The sequence below is a fragment of the Ostrea edulis genome, chromosome 3 (genome assembly GCF_947568905.1).
Source record: "Ostrea edulis chromosome 3, xbOstEdul1.1, whole genome shotgun sequence".
NCBI lineage: Eukaryota > Metazoa > Mollusca > Bivalvia > Ostreida > Ostreidae > Ostrea > Ostrea edulis.
The window spans coordinates 62,046,807-62,068,604 of record NC_079166.1 but is presented as its reverse complement, the minus strand read 5'-3'; the positions used below and the strand labels follow the sequence as shown (position 1 = coordinate 62,068,604).

Genomic DNA, 21,798 nt, shown 5'->3' with positions numbered 1-21,798 from the left:
TAAATGATGCATGTGTATAACTCTTTTCAGTTTCACACCACTGAAGGGGGCATATGTTTTTTGTTTGACATTACTCTTATATTGGTGCACCACCAGGAGAACGCCTGTGTGCACCACTGACGTCATCCAGTTTAAGTTTGTCATCGAGTCTTATTCTGACCTAGCCCCCCCCCCCCCCCCCCCCCCTTCTTATATTCACCTACAAACCAAATATCAAGTCTGTAGCTTGAACAATACTCATGGTATTCTATCATACAACCCCAAAAATATCTTCTATTACCCCACTGACCGTGTAATCTCAAAACACGGTCATCTTCCTCCAACTTTTGTCCTTTTAAATATTGAATGTAAAGTTGTCTCTAGAATTTATCAAATTGTTTGTGTCATTGGTCATATTGGTGTTATATATATAGTTTACATAAATAGTCTTCTACTGGCCTTACAGTCTTACTTTAAGGAATCATAATCTGATCATAATAAGGAAAGTTTTGGTTGTCATGCCTTATCAAAGGCAGGATTTTCACTTTGAATACCTGGAGACATGAGTTGTGGAGTTGTTGGTGATGAAGGATTCTGTGGTAGATAGGGGATCTGCACGGTAATCATCTGTTATCGTCAGACTGCTCGCAGCATGGATGAGGTATTGCTGACATCACAAAATTTAACTGATCGCAAGATGTGAAGGTCATATAACGTTACATCACCAATTTAACTGATCGCACGTGAAGGTCGTGTGACGTTACATCACCAATTTAACTGATCGCACGTGAAGGTCGTGTGACGTTACATCACCAATTTAACTGATCGCAAGACATGCGAAGGTCGTATAACGTTACATCACCAATTCCCTGGAGTGCAATGCAATACTCACCTACATGTACGTATTTGCTTACAAAGTCGTAAGTGAATATGAAATGGCCGACGAAGGAAAAGTAAGGGGTCCAGAAAAATAAGAGGTTTCTCTGAAATATAAAAAATATTGAGAAACAACTTAAGGAGGAATGTTACACCAGAGAAATTTGATATGGGTGAAAAGTGGAGGATATGTACAACAATGTTTTGAAATTGAAAACTTTCAAATCTACTTTATTTAGTCAAAAAAATGCAGTTTTAGTTGAAAGCAATCTGAAAAGAATTCAAAACCCCTGCTGGCTTCGGACCCGCGATCTACAGTTCAGCAGTCGACGTGCTAACCTACTCAGCTAGGCAACAATTTTTTTAAATTGAGTAGGCAAATATTGCTGATATTTATATATTCATCCATGTTTTAAAGGGAAGTCAGCCATTATGACGATGTAGAGTACCCCCTCAATCTGGTTCAGATTACTTTTTCCCAACTTTTCAACCCGCTTTTTTCAGCATTAACTTTTTCTCCAAAACATCTGTAGACCAAGACTGCGAAATGAAATAAAATTGAACCTGTGAAGAACTTTGGAACACGTCATAATCGCATTATAAACATGTAACTTTAGTACAATGCTATATACTGGTATATGTGCTACAGTAGTATTGGTCCCATCATGTTCATTCAGCTTTTTCAAACAACACAGTTTTAATCTATGAATAATTTATTCATATCCTTCTTTAATCATAATAACATGATGTATAATATGTTGGAGTACCATATGCTGTAGGTCTCATAAAGGTAGCAAAACAATTTTATAAAATGGTCATTGTGTTCTGTCAACAGATAAAAGATTCATTATTTTTATCTACAAAGCAAAACAACTTTTCATCAATTATTACATACAACATACTTTGGGTCTCCAACATATATTTCATAACTGATGTTTTAACATCATATCTTAATTAAACATAACAATAGCGAATATTTGTAAACAAATGATAAAATGCTAAGCTTACTTGATTAGAGTATCCATGATTGTCTCCCCTGTTACCTATACAAGTACTGATAGATTAAAGTTCATTGTTGGATATTATACCACAGTTATAAAATTTTACTCACACTCGTATCACGATGTCAAAACATTCATTAAGATAGCCAACAAAAACTCCAATACTTTCAGTATCTAGCCATCTTGGAGATAACAAATTGAGTTTCAATTAAACAAGAATTGAATTGCCTATTTGTCGCTACTTTTGCACATGTCCAGGAACCAGTTGCACAAAAGTTAGTTAATTTTAACTGACAGTTAATGTTTAGTTAACACTATATAAATGTAAGAGTTAATGGGAAGTTAACTGTTAGTTAAAGTTAACTAACTTTCGTGCAACTGGGTCCTGTACATTAAGCAGTCCCTATCTGATGTCACGTTTGCACACGTCCTGTACATTAAGCAGTCCCTATCTGATGTCACATTTGCACACGTCCTGTACATTAAGCAGTCCCTATCTGATGTCACGTTTGCACACGTCCTGTACATTAAGCAGTCCCTATCTGATGTCACTTTTGCACAGGTTCCGTACATTAAGCCTTGCCTATCTGATGTCACTTTTGCACACGTCCTGTACATTAAGCTTTGCCTATCTGATGAACATTGCCTATATATCTGATGTTACTTCATGTCCTGCAGATTCAGAGGTGTGTAAAAATTACAGAAAACAACTAGGCCTTCAGTCCATGACATCCCTGTATAATCTGGTTTCCAAAATGACCCTCGATAATCCCTACATTTTCAAAAACATACAAATGTGCATATATTTCATGATCTTTAACATGTACCAGGCAAAAGTAGACATCTTTTTTTTTTGGCTAAAAGACTTGAAAGACTTGATTTAATGCTGTATATGCATCCAGACAGTGTGTCTACTCTACACAGTGATAATCATAATGTCCTATAGTCTCTGTAGCTCAACAACAGACAAGTACATGTAAGTGTAATAAATTAAGTAAGTATATAACGGGGGTATCGAACCTGATGCACCAACATTTAAACGCCTTCCACCTAAAAGCACGATCACATCCAACATCAACAAACACTTAATTTATCATAATGATATAATCATAAAACCATTATAAAGGTTTTGTAGCACTTATAACAATTCTTTAAAGATTAACAATTCAAAAAGAAATGCATATTTAAACTTCAGTCAATGGAACATCGATTTTTCATTCTGTTTCTACATTCTCCTGAGATACGTCCTGTTGTAGCAAATTTGACTGTGACACATAAACTTTACCCTGATCTAAAATCAAGCTTTGATCGTCATCTTTCAGTTCAAAAGATCTAACTTGTATAATTTGAAGATTATATGACCAAGTTTAAAATATTACATTTGTACAAGACAACCCCCAAAAACAATATGCCTCTTATCTTAAAACACTACACAATGAAAAAAAAAATATTCCATTACAAGTCTGAAGATATTTGATGACTTTTTTCATATTTCTAACTAATGGTATTACGGAACTAGCATTAATAAATTCGTTCATAGAATAAGAGATAAGCCTGCGCTCGCTGGACCGTGGATTCTGTGGTCTCGCTGACACGGCTGTCGCTGATGTGGTACCACTTCCCGGGCGGTACCAGGCGGTCCACTAAAGTCTCCTCTTGTTCCTCCAAACTGGCAGTGTTATTCTGCTGCTCCAAGTAGCGTTTGATACACTCATTGATAGATGGCGCTGCAGAGTTGAGGAAGTCCCCTATGATGCCGATGTTGGGTCGGACTTTCACGTACGCCGTATAATGACCTGCATTTAGTCGACCACTGTGTTCCACCACTCCGTATAACGCGTACAGAATTTTCTTCTGACCTGGCCTTACTCCCTGTAGTGATGACGTGTAATAATGTTAGATAAAATAACTACGACAGCTTAGCAACAATTGCTTCAAACAAACTTTTTCCAACAAGAAGCTCATGGGCCACATCGCTCACCTGAGTCACCTTGGCCCATATCTAAAGATTTTCCCTATATATTCGCATGTAAAACTTTTATCCCTATTGTGGCCCTAACCTACCCCTGAGGGGGCCATGATTTTTACATACTTGAATCTGCACTATGTCAGGAACCTTTCATGTAAATGTAAATAAACTTCTTTGGTCCCATGGTTCTTGAGAAGAACATTTTTTAATATTTTCTCTATACATTTGTATAAAACTTTGATCCCCTATTGTGGCCCCATCCTACCCCCTGGGGCCATGATTTTAATAATCTTGAATCTGCACTATGTCAGGAAGCTTTCATGTAATTTGTACTTTCTTAGCCTCATGTTACTTGAAAAGAAGATTTTTAAAGATTTTCCTTTTATATTTTATATGAAACTTTGATCCCCTATTGTGGCCCCATCTTACCCCAGGGGTCATGATTTCAACAAACTTGAATCTGCACTACGTCAGGAAGCTTTCATGTAAATTTCAGCTCCTCTGACTCAGTGGTTCTTTAGAAGATTTTTAAATGACCCCCACCCTATTTTTGCATTTTTGTTATCTTTCCTTTGAAGGGGGCATGGTCCTTCATTGGAAAAAACTTGAAAGCCTTTCACCTAAGGATGCTTTTTGCAAAGTTCAGTTGAAATTGGCCCAGTGGTTCTGGAGAAGAAGTCGAAAATGTAAAAAGTTTACAGACGGAGAACAAATGGCGATCAGAAAAGCTCACTTGAGCTTTCAGCTCAGGTGAGCTAAAAATGATGAATATGAATACTAAATTTATGTTTTTATAAATAAAATGAATACAATTTACCATCTGGAATGTAATTTATTCCCATGATTTCTCAATTAAGTCCAAAACAGTGGGGAAAATTTGCATAGAGTTATATAGGATGGAGTAATATGTTATCACAGAAAACTCACAAGTATTTATTTTAGGAATTTTATATTTGTACTTCTTACAACCAATCTAAGCAAAAACATGCATCTATCTTTTGGTTTGTATCAAGTGTCCTTCATTAGCAATTATTCATTACACTTTGAAAAATTTGGCATATTCAAATTAATACCAAAGACAACAATAAAATATAGTGTATTTTTGAAATAGTTTTGAAACTGTCTTACATTTTCTGTACGAAAAATTCAGAAGAGATTACCTGACACAAAGAACTGCAGTATGGAGCTAAATCCAGCACAAACGGAAAATCTACATGCCTGTTCACCTTCCGAGAACTAAAACCCACCTATAAAAAACATTGTGTACGTCTCTGAACATGTGACTAGTGAGAGTTAGACTCTAAAACTTAACAATGAGAGTTAGACTAAACTTTACAATGAGAGTTAATGAGAGTTAGACTAAAACTTAACAATGAGAGTTAGACTAAAACTTTACAATGAGAGTTAATGAGAGTTAGACTAAAACTTTACAATGAGAGTTAGACTATAAAACTTTACAATGAGAGTTAGACTATAAAACTTTACAATGAGAGTTACTTTACAATGAGAGTTAGACTAAAACTTTACAATGAGAGTTACTTTACAATGAGAGTTAGACTAAAACTTTACAATGAGAGTTGGACTAAAACTTTACAATGAGAGTTAGACTATAAAACTTTACAATGAGAGGTAGTCTCTAAAACTTTACAATGAGAGTTAGACTAAAACTTTACAATGAGAGTTAGACTAAAACTTTACAATGAGAGTTACTTTACAATGAGAGTTAGACTAAAACTTTACAATGAGAGTTAGACTAAAACTTTACAATGAGAGTTAGACTCTAAAACTTTACAATGAGAGGTAGTCTCTAAAACTTTACAATGAGAGTTAGACTAAAACTTTACAATGAGAGTTAGACTAATTTACAATGAGAGTTAGACTAAAACTTTACAATGAGAGTTAGACTAAAACTTTACAATGAGAGTTAGACTATAAAACTTTACAATGAGAGTTAGACTAAAACTTTACAATGAGAGTTAGTCTAAAACTTTACAATGAGAGCTAGACTATAAAACTTTACAATGAGAGTTAGTCTAAAACTTTACAATGAGAGCTAGACTATAAAACTTTACAATGAGAGTTAGACTAAAACTTTACAATGAGAGTTACACTAAATCTTTACAATGAGAGTTAGACTAAAACTTTACAATGAGAGTTAGACTAAAACTTTACAATGAGAGTTAGACTATAAAACTTTACAATGAGAGTTACACTAAATCTTTACAATGAGAGTTAGACTAAAACTTTACAATGAGAGTTAGACTATAAAACTTTACAATGAGAGTTACACTAAATCTTTACAATGAGAGTTAGACTAAAACTTTACAATGAGAGTTAGACTAAAACTTTACAATGAGAGTTAGACTATAAAACTTTACAATGAGAGTTAGACTAAAACTTTACAATGAGAGTTACTTTACAATGAGAGTTAGACTATAAAACTTTACAATGAGAGTTAGACTAAAACTTTACAATGAGAGTTAGACTAAAACTTTACAATGAGAGTTAGACTCTAAAACTCTACAATAGTAACTTCCCTGGATAGACAGTGTTACGAATTTCAAACAAACAAATTTACATGCACATCTACTCTTTTTATTTTACAGAGACTTTCAAATTCAAATAGCATTACTTTTCTATTTTCAAAGTCTGGGAGTGGTAAAACATTGTTTTTGTAATTATCAAGTCTTTCCAGCATGCAACCAATACTTGTGATAAAACGAAAATTCTGAGCTTAAAGCTGCATAAGTACCGAAATATTTAAATACAGTTGTACTGTAATACTGTACACATTACTACAGAATCCTTAATATACAAAGAAATTAAAAATTCAAGTTGATTGGTTTTCTACATGTAAATACATGCAAGTCCTTCAGCTGATAGCAGTTTCAATGTATATTGCCATGAATTAAAGCCAAATGGTGATTTCTGCAAAATTTGCAACTTTGTGTATTATCAGTATTTTAATTATTTATATGGAAAAAATGGAACACTTTCTGTAAATTAAATTATATTTTCAACTTCATCTCACCTGTTCGAATCGTTTAAGGTGTAAAGTTAGCACTGCTGGGGGTGTATAAATTAAATACTGCTTTGCTGCGTTGGAATAAACTCTCTCTTTCTTATCTGTAAATAATAAAGGTATTATACACATTTACATTTCAAGGTGAATGGCAGACAGAGAAACCATTTAAGAAATAAGATATCATTTTTGAATGTTGTTGGGATATGACATGAAGTTGGTCACGTGATCAAATCCTATAACGCCCAAAGGGCGTTATAGTAGATTTGATCACATACAACTTCATGTCATATCCCAATAACATTCAATAATGATATTTTATTTCTTATATTTATATTTTCTATTTCGAATTGTGTTCTTACCGAGCTTCCATGATTATATAGCAGATGACCAAAATAACGATTGTAGAACACAAAATATAGTTCGTTAGAGATTTATCGAATAAAAAATTAGGAACAATATCAAAGAGAATATAAGATATAGATATTTAATTGAAAATGTTAAAAAAGACGAAACATGTGTAAAATAAAGGTAATTTAGAGCGTAAAGTTAACTAAAATGACAACAAGAAGAGCGGAGTAAACTACATCCGTGATGTGATTTGGTCGCGATCAGCAATGGAGAAACTGGTGTCGGTCTAGCTTACTAAGTTGAAAACGCAATTGTTGATCACAAATTTCGACAGAAATTCAAAGGATCTGAGAGAATTGATGGTGGATATGATGGGTCAAGTTAACGTTAAGCTCTTAGTCAAGTTTTTGGAAAGAAACAACGGTATGTTCATCGTTAGGACTCGTGGTTGTAGCCATGCAGGAGACGATTCGAGACCAGCCTCGCTTATGATCATGCCGAGTCATAGCCTTGATGGAAGTTGCCAGGAAACAACAGGATAACTTATCATCATAAAGTAAATAGGCTTATAACTCTGCCTACATGTTTTCGCTTCCAATATCATAGAACTTTTTAAATTCGCCATGCAGAAGTTGCAGACGGTATTTAAAAGTGTTTAAAATAAAACAAGAGAACGGTATATTTAATGTTTCTGTTTTATAAATTGATGAAATTCTTGTTTGTTTACAAAATAAAATCTGTATAAATATCCTGCTGCGTTTGTTTCTGTTATGATGTCATTGCAGTGGCGAATCCAGGGTTTACGGGGGGGGGGGGGGGGGGTTGAGAGTCAAGTATTAGCCAAAATACTGAAGCCATTTTGGGTGCCAATCTGGAATTTTACTCACACTATTTCTATTATTTGAATTTGTGGCGAGAAGGGGGTGTGTGTGTCTAAATCCCCCACTGTATTGCATAAGCAAGAAGCCAGGTGAAAATACAGGAACTGACTTTTGAAGCGGTGATTGTATTCACAAGAACAAACTGATCACGTGACCAAATTCATGTCATACGAAATTGAACATCGATTTCATTAGTACTGTCATATAAGGAAGTGCATTGGCAAATGTAAATATTTAAGAAATGAACATTACTTTTGAGCTGTTCATGGTCAATATGAACAGATTTGGATTTGAGGCAAATTCTGTGAATCGTACTAGCGATTCACAGAGAATTTGCCTCAAATCTAAATTCGTTTATATTGACCATGAACAGCTCAAAAGTGATGTTCATTTCTTATATTTATATTCATTTACTAAAACACCGTTTGTTTACATTGCTTCTATTCTGTTGCATAAAACGAACTCCTAGCCTCTGTCACAGTATAGTTATTGTGACGTACGTCAACACATAGACATGACGTCACATTTCGTCTCACCCTGCCTTTTATCAACATTGCAAGGTGCACTGTATTTTGGAGCTAGGAGACCGCAAGATTGGGATGATAATCCACGTAAGTTTACAATCTTAATCCAAAGGTGTGACTTGCGAGATCTTTGTAACAGATGTTGTATTTTTTCAAATCATTACGCTCTCTCAATCGCGTGCTTTAAGCTAGTTCATAATCCGTTCATAGTCAATGTGAACAGATTGTGTCGCACACTGAAATTGGTTGGTTCATAGAAGAAAATGCGATTTGTAATAAATATATGGATATGAAAATAAACAAGCCTTGATCCATTAAAACTGGAAAGTACATGTATAATTGTTTGTGAATAAAAACCATATTTTAACAGAATGTCACTAAAACTTACTCTTTCTTAGATTACAAATGTCAGAAAATCTTAATGTCCAATAGTCTCCTGTGTTTACTAGTGTGTACCCAATTTATTTTGAACATCTGGCACAATGAACTATAAATTTAGTACACATAATGCTATATTTACCTCGGACGACACCCTGTTTGAATTTCATTTGCGTACATTTAGCACATCCAAACTTGTTGTTGCCTGTCAGAAGCTCAGCTGAGGTAAATTGGTGTAAACATGTCATAACAGTGCACTCTCTGGAGGTCGGTTGATAGCGTGACCCCAAGGTGACCTTTGACCTCATTAAGGTCTCCTTCTTAACTTCTTTCTCATTTTTGGAATGCTGCAGAGGTGGAGTGCTAACACTCCCTTTCTCACAGTTAGATCCACCACAACTTGTAGAATCCACTGTCACCTTCTCCCCTGGACAATCGTCCCCATTACTCAGTAAAGACGAATCGTCTAGAATTAAGTTGCCTAGCTTTGCTGTCACTTCATAAGTGTTGTTGTGTGTAGTGAAGGGGTGCATAGATTCACCATTAACAGTAACCTCTGTGTTCACCCGATTTGTTCCATTCTGAGATGGTGAATTTTCACTCATAGTCCGATCACATTCTATCACGGTTTCCTCCTTTCCATTGTCCAATCTGTGCTTTATTTTAGGAATGTCATAATCACATTCTACATTTACCGTATTACAGCTGTCAATGTCATTATTACAGCCCACTTCATTTTCTAATCCTCCATTTTCTTCGCAATTGTTACGAAAGCATTCACCAGCAACACAGCCATTTTCCAAACCATGGTTTTCACTTTCACCATTTAATGTTGGTTTTGTGCTGCTGTCTGATAACTTGTGGTCATTCCCATTGCTGTGATTTTGATTGGTAGGTGAAGCATTAGTCATTTCTTTCCTGTTTTCAGTCGGCATGTCCTCTAGTTTGATTGTTGAGGTGCTTGTTCCTGAGGTCAGAGTATCAGTACTGTTGCTTGACATGCTATCCACCCCCTGGCTGCTTGTCAGATCCACCTCTGGTTTTTCCTGGGATGAAGGCCCAGTCTGAGAATTATTTAAGTCGAGTTTACCAAAACATCGCGAGGTATCACTTTCCAAGTTATCTTCAACGTCAGCATCTGAAACATTACAAACTTCACTTATTCCAGATTCAACGTCAACATTTGAAATGTTACAAAGTTCATTTATTCCAGATTCAAGCAATATGTAAACTGTATATTGAAGCAACAGTTACACTCCTTTCTTATATCGACCTTAAATGACACCCCTTTCTTATATCGACCTTAAGCGACATCCCTTTCATATATCAACCTTAAGTGACATCCCTTTCATATATTGACCGAAGCAAGATCTTTTATATATTGACCTATGCGACATCTTTTTTATATAGACCTAAGCAACATCTTTTTTCATATCGACCTATGCGACATCTTTTTTATCAGAAGTAAATAAATCACACTGTTGTACAATTCGTCTTCTTCAAACAACAAGACTTTTAATTTTTAACATGTATCTCCATCATCGAAAACCACGGATTTGAGTCCACACACGCTCTCTCAAAACACTCTGACCTGTGATGACGGAGAGAATCGATGAGAAGCACCCATGGGTAACTGATGATAATGTATCTCTAATATCACAAATATAAACATAATGCATGCAATATATAGGTACAGAGAGAAAGAGAGACCAAACCTTCTGCATAGATTTTTAATGACAAAGCTTAATACCCTGTATGTATAAATATTACATCCAATAACTTGGAAAAATGTAATCAGTTACAGCTGAATTAATGATTGCCGCACGACTTGTATGTAATAATATACATGTATATTAGAAATCAATATTTCCTGTTTCCTGTAGTGGTTACCTTCCGTGAATGATGCAAAATTTGTTATGATTATCTTAGCATGAACATATACTATTAGAAATTTGAAATTTCAATTTATGTATAGGATATAAATAGACTGTGTATCGAAAAAAATTTGCCCAATATAATTAAAGTACAGAATATATCTAAGTTCATTTACGATCAATATAGAGTATAATATATCTAAGTTCACTTTAATATTATTAATATAGATTGATTGATTGATGTTTTCCGCCACACTCAACAATTTTTCAGTTATATGGTGGTGGTGCCCAGTTTTTAATATAGAGTACAGAATATATATAACTTCACTTATTATTAACAAAGAGTAAAGAATATACCTAAGTTCATTTTTACTAATACAGAGTACAGAATATATCTCTAAGTTCACTTATTATATATATAGAGTACAGAATATATCTAAATTCACTTTATTCAATATTCAGAGGAAAAGGGCAAATAAGAAATGAAAGCGAAAATGTTTCCATTGTATGATAAATAACCAAGTAACAGAGCAATTAAATAGTTTGACACCTCCTCCCCCCCCCCCCCCCCTTTCCAGTTTAAATCACAACAACTAAGCCCTCCCTCTTACTGACCTGAGGGGTCGCTGGACTCCTCCTCCTGTTCTTTACAACCCCCCTCTTCTTCCTTTTCTGCTCCCCCCTGATCAACCTCCCCTCCAGATTTAGAGCTAGGCTCATCAGAGGGAGAGATCTGATTTTTGGCAATCTTTGCTTTCCTCTGCAAGAAAAGAATACATATCTAGAACTCAGAGCTTTACAATAAGTGATATACTATTTATTTACCTTTACAATAAGTGATATACTATTTATTTACCTTTACAATAAGTGATATACTATCTATTTACCTTGCTAAGGAAATAATATTCCACATTATTAGGCATCTACATATTGTACGTCAAAGTCTACATTACAAATACCATCGATAAAATGGTACATGATGTTCCTGCTTTAATTTGAAAAGCGTTCAATATTCCTGTACATCTGCTGTATAAAATCACCTTAGCCTCCTTTTTGGCCTGTTTCTTTAATTTCCTCTCTACATGTTTGCTTGGTCGATCCGTGTGCTCTATCAGAGATTCCTCCTGGTGTTCAGAGCTTGTGCTGTCTTTTTTACGCCCTCCCATCATCTGATTAGGTCGCTGGGGTTTCTCTTCCATGACCGGTAACGACAGATCCAAAAACGGCTCAAATATCTGCGATATCTGTTACGAAAAACAATTCTTGAAATACCACTAATACTGGTAAACAAACTATGTTTTAAAGAGATCAAGATGTACAGTTTTAGTACGTTATGTGGAAAATTCCAAATCCAAGTAAATCTACTATCGAAAATGTTCAAGTTGTATCAGATAGTTACATCTACATGTACATACAAAGCTTGAAAAGCCTTGCATCATCCTTACGTTTTTACATTCCTCACAAGTGACTGTGCTGATCAAGAATCCCCCAAACAGAGAATCAATGAATGTGTATTTCACTTGACGACCATACTCTGTAAAACACAAAGAAAACCATACTGAAATTTTACCTCTCTATATTCAATCTATATATGATGCTCAGATCTTTTTAAAGTACTTTGAATTCTTGCATATTAATCATTTTTCTTTTAAAACGGAACTGAGAAAATTGATCAAAAGCAGAGATGCATCACTCCATCACCTGTGATCTCAATGTAAAAATACATCAGTTTCTAAATACAACTTGACCCATACTAACACAACCTGCTGTGAGGCTCGTCCATGATGAAAATATAAGGGGCGCATCTTATTATAAATAGGGAGAGGGCTCACATAGTCTAAGCCTGCTAACCAACCCCATCAATTTAATGAATAAATATTCATTATTATATGATTAGGGCTATTCCAGAAATAAATACATGGGGGGGTCGGGAGGCACCTTTTGTATATACCAAGGACCCATAAAAAAAAAAATAAAAAATTACCCCATGACCCATCAAATTAATAAACTCATTTTACAATGACCCATCTAATAAAAAAAAAAAAATAACCAGACCCACCACAAAAATATTTTTAAAAATGAAAACGGTACAAATCTCGCGAGGTTTTCGGGACAAACATTCTAGTCAATGACGCGGTAATGCCTGTGCGACATTGTATCACAGTAGTTCTGAAGAAACGATGTCACATCAACAATCAAAGGCATCTATGGCGGGAATGTTGGAAAGATTGGGAGTCCAAACGATGCTATTATCATGAAATGGGTATGGATATGTTTTTCCACGAATCGTTCGTCTTCTAATGGAGCCCGTGCCCGGAGGCCTCTAAATCACCATCACACCGACTGATAAATATAACGCATCGGTACCCTCGTATAAATCAACTAAGGTTTGCCTATTTTTATTAGAAAACGGAATACTTATTGGTTTCAAAATATTCCCAAAATCGATGCACTGTAAACTGTAATAATCTACAGAACAGAGTTCGCCGCCATCACGTCCAAAGGGACCCTACTAAACGCGCCTCTAATTTGAAGAGTGTCGTAATGGAAAGTTATGCGCTGCAAAGAGCGACAACTCGAATAGTTCTATGTTACTTCCGATTTCGAAAGCAGCATTTCGAAAGCACGTTTTCAATTTTCCCTCCGACGTTTTGTAACCAACATGACAAGAGCGACAATAAAAATATTCTGAAAACTCAACGCCCACGTGGCACAAAATAAAACAATAGAAACTACCCACTACCCATAATAAATATTTTTTTAACAGTCCAACCACGGACCAATTAAAATATGAAAAAATACGACCACCCACACAAAAAAATATCGTTTGCCACCCGACCCCCCATTTGATCATTTCTGGAACAGTCCTTACACAAAATAATGTGTACAGACAAACAGACGGACACACATATTCCCCCTCCCCCCTCCCCATTTATATAATGACCTACATTTGACAGACAACTATACCTTTGATTTTGATTTTCATTTCATCATCTACTTTCTTTGGGTTCACATTTTCAGGTAGCTTGAAGTGCTTCAATATCCCTGCCTGTCCTCTCTATAATAAAACACACACAATTTCAAAACCCGATTCAAATCAATAAAATCCTACTCTATTACTACACTAAATTAAAATACTTGTACTTTTTGTGGAATTCACAGAAGATATAATTATCAGACTGAGTTTAAGCTATAAAATAAAAACAGCACGACGCTAAACAAACAGAACCTAGGTTCCTGATCAATTTGACAGAACCTATGCACATGTAAAACAGATCAATTGCTGTGACCGAGATGAGCCATTTTCTGCCTACCTTGATCTCTTCCATCCTCATGTTATCCAACAAATAACGGAGAAGTTCGTGACTGTCCTGTTGTTGAAATCCACGAAACCGTTGGGCTCTGAAGCAAAATTCAAACCACTTGGTACAAGTAATAGTGTTGACTACATCTATTTTCTACACAACATAATTTCTATGTATAGCATCAACAATTGTACAACTAAGTGAGAATTAAAAAAGAAATTTTAATGATACATAAGAAAGAAAAATCCTAGGTGTTCAGAATGGTCCATTGTTTGATTTGAATTACAAATTGAAACAAAAATCACTTCAAGAATGCAGCGTGGCTTACTTTTTACATATCTGACTGAAGAGGGGGGTGGGGTTCACGGTGCTAGATCGACTGGTGGAGTTGTTCATCTCCTGCAGAAATGCAATCATGGTCTGCGTCAGAGGTCCAGCTTCTCCTAAAACTATCTCTATTGGAGACTTAGAAAACAAAAAGACTACCATAAATAATAATCAATTATGACACTGAATTCATCCTATTGAGGTTGCCGTGATTTGTGATGAAAATCAGTCATCTTTATACTCAATATATCCTTCTATCCAAATGCATGTATTTGACTAAATTTATAAACAATTTTTTTTTCAATTTAAAGACTGACTCATACCTAAAAGATAACACAAACTTAAGACTTTATCTGCGTGATCTATAACTTTTAAAACTGCGTGATCTGTCACTTTATCTGTAACTTTATCTGTGTGATCTGTAACTTTATCTGTGTGATCTATAACTTTATCTGTCACTTTAACTGTGTGATCTGTAACTTTATCTGTCACTTTAACTGCGTGATCTGTAACTTTATCTGTCACTTTAACTGCGTGATCTGTAACTTTATCTGTCACTTTAACTGCGTGATCTGTAACTTTATCTGTCACTTTAACTGCGTGATCTGTAACTTTATCTGTCACTTTAACTGCGTGATCTGTAACTTTATCTGTCACTTTAACTGTGTGATCTGTAACTTTATCTGTCACTTTAACTGTGTGATCTGTAACTTTATCTGTCACTTTAACGTGTGATCTGTAACTTTATCTGTCACTTTAACTGTGTGATCTGTAACTTTATCTGTCACTTTAACTGTGTGATCTGTAACTTTTAAAACTGCGTGATCTGTCACTTTATCTGTAACTTTATCTGTGTGATCTGTAACTTTATCTGTGTGATCTGTAACTTTATCTGTGTGATCTATAACTTTATCTGTCACTTTAACTGTGTGATCTGTAACTTTATCTGTCACTTTAACTGCGTGATCTGTAACTTTATCTGTCACTTTAACTGCGTGATCTGTAACTTTATCTGTCACTTTAACTGCGTGATCTGTAACTTTATTATATACCCATCAATGTATCGTTCTTTGATACTGTGGATTTCATAGCGTGTGATCCGGTTTTCTGATTCCGTATCAGTATCCTCTGAAACTGATGCCGTCACAATGCATCAACGCAATGTTTTTTGCTTAAAATATTGGCCGTGTCACAAACAAAACTGCATACACAAAACATAATTTCACTGTATGTCTGTATTTTTGATAATTTGGATTACATTTAGTATCTTATTAATGTGGAGTTAAAATGCATAGGGGGTATATAATAAATTTATCATATTACTACAATAACTTAATCCGAAGAGTTGGATCATGTCTCGTTGACAGGCGCAGATCATCAGATCAAACTCGACGCTTCGCGTCTCGTGTGATCTGATGATCCGCGCCTGTCAACTCGACGTGATCCGACTCTTCGGATCAAGTTACTGTAGTAATAATATATATTTATCTGTCACTTTAACTGTGTGATTTGTAACTTTATCTGCGTGATCTGTAATTTTATCTGCGTGATCTGTAACTTTATGATCTGTAACTTTATCTGCGTGATCTGTAACTTTATCTGTAACTTTATCTGCGTGATCTGTAACTATCTGCGTGATCTGTAACTTTATCTGCGTGATCTGTCACTTTATCTGCGTGATCTGTAACTTTGTGTGATCTGTAACTTTATCTTCGTGATCTGTAACTTTATCTTCGTGATCTGTAACTTTATCTGTAACTTTATCTGCGTGATCTGTAACTTTATCTGCGTGATCTGTAACTTTATCTGCGTTTTCTATAACTTTATCTGCGTGATCTGTAACTTTATCTGCGTGATCTGTAACTTTATCTTCGTGATCTGTAACTTTATCTTCGTGATCTGTAACTTTATCTGTAACTTTATCTTCGTGATCTGTAATTTTATCTGCGTGATATGTAACTTTATCTGCGTGATCTGTAACTTTATCCTCGTGATCTGTAACTTTAACTGTATTATCTGTAACTTTTATCTTCGTGATCTTTAACTTACAAGGTCCAATGGCATTTCCTCATCACTCTCCTCTGACCCTGAGCTAGAATCTAGGTCACTGTCCCCTTTACAGGTCAGCGTGCTTAACCGTCCCTTCTTACTTTTCTCAACTACCACTGATTCCATGCATGGTGTTTGAGTTAAATTCTGGAAAAAGAAAATTCAGTTCTTGACAATGATTGATATACATACATATGTGTGTATACATATCTTACAATTGAAGAAATAAAATCCATTCTATAAGGACAACTACCTGCATGACTGCATTGAAGAAACATGTATTTCCCAGATTACTTAAACCCTACAACAGAAAATACATCAACACAATATACAAAATTGTAATTCAACACGAAAAGTAAAATAAATTTGATTTTAGGCATTTTTTAAAAAACAAGTGTGAAAATTCTGTATATACAGTAGGAGAGTTACAATTATTGATATTTTAGAACAAATTAAATTTTTTTATAACCCATTCTTTCTACTGACCTTGACCTTTGAACACACCCCTGATGACCTTGGTGTCAACGTTGATGGTTTAGAGGCCTGCTCCACAATGCTAGATGAGCTCACAGTTTGACTCTGTTTACGACCTAAAAAAGAAAAGAAAACTTCTATGCATTTGCCAACTACAAATATTGCTTCATTAATTACATATACGTTGTATATAACTATATTCAATGTGTACTTTCTGCTATTAAAATCTCTATTGAAATCTATTGCTCGTCATTTGAAACAATGAAGACACGTTTTGTTCCAATCTCGTTACATCCAGTTTTTGGTGCCGTCTGTCCATGTATGAATATGCACATTTCACAAACTACTTTTTGAAATACTGACAAATAACTAAACGTGTTAAAGCAGCGGGCAGTGACAAGTACATCAACTTGCAATTCAATAAAGAAAAATAAATATTCATTGTTTTTATGGCGTTATATTTTATGCATTTAGAGTTTTTCCTAAGATTATTTCGCGTTACTATCATTTGAATATTGAAATTGTTACCAAATATGGAGACAAGTGTTTGATTTTGTGATTGATCAGAATAAAGCGTACATACCTATTACATCAGACTGGGGAAGCCCTGCTTGATTTTGGTGATTGATTGGAATAAATTGTACCTATTATATCAGACTGGGGAAGCCCTGATTAATCGTACATACCTATTACATCAGACTGGGGCAGCCCTGCCTGTTTCCTGATGACGTCAATACTCTCCTGTAAACGTTTACTCTGGTCTAGCAGCACTTCATCATCACACTTGTAACACCTGTCAATTCAAATTATGTTCATTGAAACCAAAAACAATCAAATTTAATGTGAAGACTGTCAGAATAAAAAAATACTCAATTCTAACGTAATTTTTCTGTAGCAGTAGTACAAATATCCACATGAAATGAGTGAAAAAAAACTACCTTGCTGAGTTAAACCTCATGAAAGACGAGTTTATAAGTCAGAGAACTTTTATTATAGAGTTACCTGATTGACATCAGTATTATGCAAAACAAACAGAAAAGTAGAGCACTGAATTTTTTTTATATGAACATAATGGCCAACTGGTGTAGAGATTATCTAATAATTACAGAGCTATTAACAAAACAATTAACAAATTCCAGAAAATGAATACCAGCGCTTGTGAGAATGTACAAATTGATAGTAAAATATGTGACTGACCATACGGTCTAGGAGATAAGTTAATGACTAATGTTTGACTGACCATATTGTCGAGGAAGTGTTAAGTTAATGACTAATGTTTGACTGACCATATTGTCGAGGAGGTGTTAAGTTAATGACTAATGTTTGACTGACCATATTGTCAAGGAGGTGTTAAGTTAATGACTAATGTTTGACTGACCATATTGTCAAGGAGGTGTTAAGTTAATGACTAATGTTTGACTGACCATATTGTTGAGGAGGTGTTAAGTTAATGACTAATGTTTGACTGACCATATTGTCAAGGAGGTGTTAAGTTAATGACTAATGTTTGACTGACCATATTGTCAAGGAGGTGTTAAGTTAATGACTAATGTTTGACTGACCATATTGTTGAGGAGGTGTTAAGTTAATGACTAATGTTTGACTGACCATATTGTCAAGGAGGTGTTAAGTTAATGACTAATGTTTGACTGACCATATTGTCAAGGAGGTGTTAAGTTAATGACTAATGTTTGACTGACCATATTGTCAAGGAGGTGTTAAGTTAATGACTAATGTTTGACTGACCATATTGTTGAGGAGGTGTTAAGTTAATGACTAATGTTTGACTGACCATATTGTCAAGGAGGTGTTAAGTTAATGACTAATGTTTGACTGACCATATTGTTGAGGAGGTGTTAAGTTAATGACTAATGTTTGACTGACCATATTGTCAAGGAGGTGTTAAGTTAATGACTAATGTTTGACTGACCATATTGTCAAGGAGGTGTTAAGTTAATGACTAATGTTTGACTGACCATATTGTCGAGGAGGTGTTAAGTTAATGACTAATGTTCGACTGACCACATTGTAAAGGAGGTATTAAGTTAATTACTAATGTTCGATTGACCACATTGTAAAGGAGGTGTTAAGTTAATGACTAATGTTCGATTGACCACATTGTAAAGGAGGTGTTAAGTTAATGACTAATGTTTGACTGACCATATTGTCGAGGAGGTGTTAAGTTAATGACTAATGTTCGATAGACCACATTGTAAAGGAGGTATTAAGTTAATTACTAATGTTCGATTGACCACATTGTAAAGGAGGTGTTAAGTTAATGACTAATGTTTGACTGACCACATTGTACAGGAGGTGTTAAGTTAATGACTAGTGTTTGATTGACCATATTGTCCAGGTGTTAAGTTAATCAATAATGACTATTGTTTGACTGACCATACTGTCCACATTAAGTTAATGATTATATTTGACTGACCATATTGTCCAGGATGTGGTATTAATGACCAAGCAGTGGCAACTTGACCTTGGAGTCTCGTAATGTTTTAATGCATGCTTGTCTCTCGAGTTACGATCACAGCCCTAAAATACAAAAATGTAATTAACACATGTACATTCAGAAAAACCATGTAAATACCATTGTTCAAAACTGTAGAATAAGTAATAAAAATAATAAGTATTAATTAAACAACAAATTCCTTGCTCAATTTCATGGAAATCAATTTCTTATGAAAAGATACAAATAAGCATTGATGACTTGATGCAGCAATGAAGTGATCACCCACCTGGTTCCCACACTGTAGACACACCCACAGAGTCGGTTCCACTTCTAGGGTGGGGGAGGCCTCTGCCCCCTGACCAGTGTCACCCTCTGAGGTGGTTTTACGACTAGTTTCATTGGTACAAGACTGAAATTACAATGTCACATCGTCAGTAATCATGTTCAATGAATTATCATAAAATCTACAAAAGTATTGGGATATGAACACATGAATGAGATCAAAGTGAGAGGGAACTTATCTTTTTAGGGTAGTATCTAAAAATTCATTTCAAAAAAACGATACACACAAAATCTACCGTACATTCTCTACACAAAACTTACAGCACATTCTCTACACAAGACTTACTACAGCACATTCTCTACACAAAACTTACTACAGCACATTCTCTTCACAAAACTTACAGCACATTCTCTTCACAAGACTTACAGCACATTCTCTACACAAGACTTACAGCACATTCTCTACACAAAACTTACAGCACATTCTGTACACAAAGCTTACAGAACATTCTCTACACAAAACTTACAGAACATTCTCTATACAAGACTTACAGCACATTCCCCATACACCTGCTTCATCAGCCCTTTCCTCATGGCTGCTACATTCACTGCCATATTGATGTGGTTACACCGAGGGACTGAAAACAAACAGAAGAAAACCTGAAATCTTTGTACTCACTATGTCCTGCACACACAGCAGAGTAGCACTTCTTAAATTACTGTAAACATATTACATTTGACTGTGTATTCTATTTATTTCAGCTCCTTTTGTGGAAAGTAGTTACCGCTACATTAAGTACATCACAAAATGTCTTGCATATATATGTAAGACTCCAAAGTGTGATGGGATTCCAAAGTGCGATGGTCATGCCAAAGTGCGATAGTTTGCGCCAGTCCCTGATGGTGTGACAAGCCAAAGTGCAGTGGCTCACACTCATGTGCCAAAGTGCGATGGTGTGACACGCCAAAGTCCAATGGTACACATTAATGCGCCAAAGTGTGATGGAGTGACACGCCGAAGTCAGTTGGTTTGCAAAACTGAATAGATACAGTGCTTTTGGTATAGACCGTACCAACCGTGCGTTGTTTCATTAAAATGCAAATAATAATAACTTTATATATCATTACCATTTAGTTGTGTTATTAAAGCAAAATTTTCAAAAGCAAAAATTTTGCATTATAGCATACTAGTACCCCCAGGAATTGATTACGTGGGCATCACAAGTAGTATATGATCATGAATTAAAGCATGTTTGGGCAAAGTAGATAGTTAAAAAACAAATGTACTTTGCCATTCTCACAATCCTCAACAGTGTAAACCTTGCCCTTGCTATCCTCCATGTCAATCTTAATCACCCATGCCTTCCTACAATATCCCGAAGACGTTGGTGCCAGCAGAAAGAATTTACGTTGAGGCAAACTAACGTTGCATTTCTTTGGTTTGATTTTGAAAGACGTTTCAAATGACGTCATAATAACGTGCCGTCACGAACGTATACTCTACCCCCGCACCATCGGACTTTGGCGTGTCAGACTATCACACTTTGGCATGGTGAACCTTTAAATGACAGACCATCGCACTTAGGCGTATCAGATCATCGGACTTTGGCATGGTGAACCTTTAAATGACAGACCATCGCACTTAGGCGTATCAGATCATCGGACATTGGCATGGTGAACCTTTAAATGACAGACCATCACACTTAGGCGTATCAGATCATCGGACTTTGGCATGGTGAACCTTTAAATGACAGACCATCACACTTTGGTGTAGTGTGCCTATATATGAAAGGAACCATCAAATTTTGGCGTCCGTAACGTCAACAAACCATCGCACTTTGGCGCAGACCATTGCACTTTAGAGTCTTACCTGTATATTTATATACAGCACATTTAGAAGCACTAAATCAATTCTACGCAAACTTGTCGAAAAATCAATTTCCGCCAAATATCGTACACGCTAAGTGTAATACATTTACAATCATTGGGTTCTCATTTTGATTCAGAACTATTCCTATTCTATGCTGAATGATGAACTCTTTTAATCAACA

General features: G+C 35.4%; 1 protein-coding gene across 1 annotated transcript in view; it reads right to left on the bottom strand.

Moving 5' to 3' along the window:
* Positions 1-1,550: 1,550 nt before the first annotated feature.
* The window catches only part of LOC125675008 (ubiquitin carboxyl-terminal hydrolase 45-like), a 26,174-nt gene continuing 5,926 nt past the window's right edge, over positions 1,551-21,798 (bottom strand). The window contains exons 3-19 of the mRNA XM_048912462.2: positions 20,300-20,385; positions 19,752-19,874; positions 19,445-19,548; positions 17,697-17,803; positions 17,023-17,126; positions 16,790-16,837; positions 16,537-16,683; positions 14,489-14,625; positions 14,170-14,257; positions 13,823-13,913; positions 12,301-12,389; positions 11,896-12,099; positions 11,471-11,615; positions 9,124-10,119; positions 6,857-6,951; positions 4,986-5,072; positions 1,551-3,728 (exon numbers count right to left, since the gene is read on the bottom strand). Of these exons, the coding sequence (XP_048768419.2) occupies positions 3,378-3,728; positions 4,986-5,072; positions 6,857-6,951; positions 9,124-10,119; positions 11,471-11,615; positions 11,896-12,099; positions 12,301-12,389; positions 13,823-13,913; positions 14,170-14,257; positions 14,489-14,625; positions 16,537-16,683; positions 16,790-16,837; positions 17,023-17,126; positions 17,697-17,803; positions 19,445-19,548; positions 19,752-19,874; positions 20,300-20,385 (3,002 nt within the window). The 3' untranslated portion in view covers positions 1,551-3,377. The remainder of the gene's footprint in view (positions 3,729-4,985; positions 5,073-6,856; positions 6,952-9,123; positions 10,120-11,470; positions 11,616-11,895; positions 12,100-12,300; positions 12,390-13,822; positions 13,914-14,169; positions 14,258-14,488; positions 14,626-16,536; positions 16,684-16,789; positions 16,838-17,022; positions 17,127-17,696; positions 17,804-19,444; positions 19,549-19,751; positions 19,875-20,299; positions 20,386-21,798) is intronic.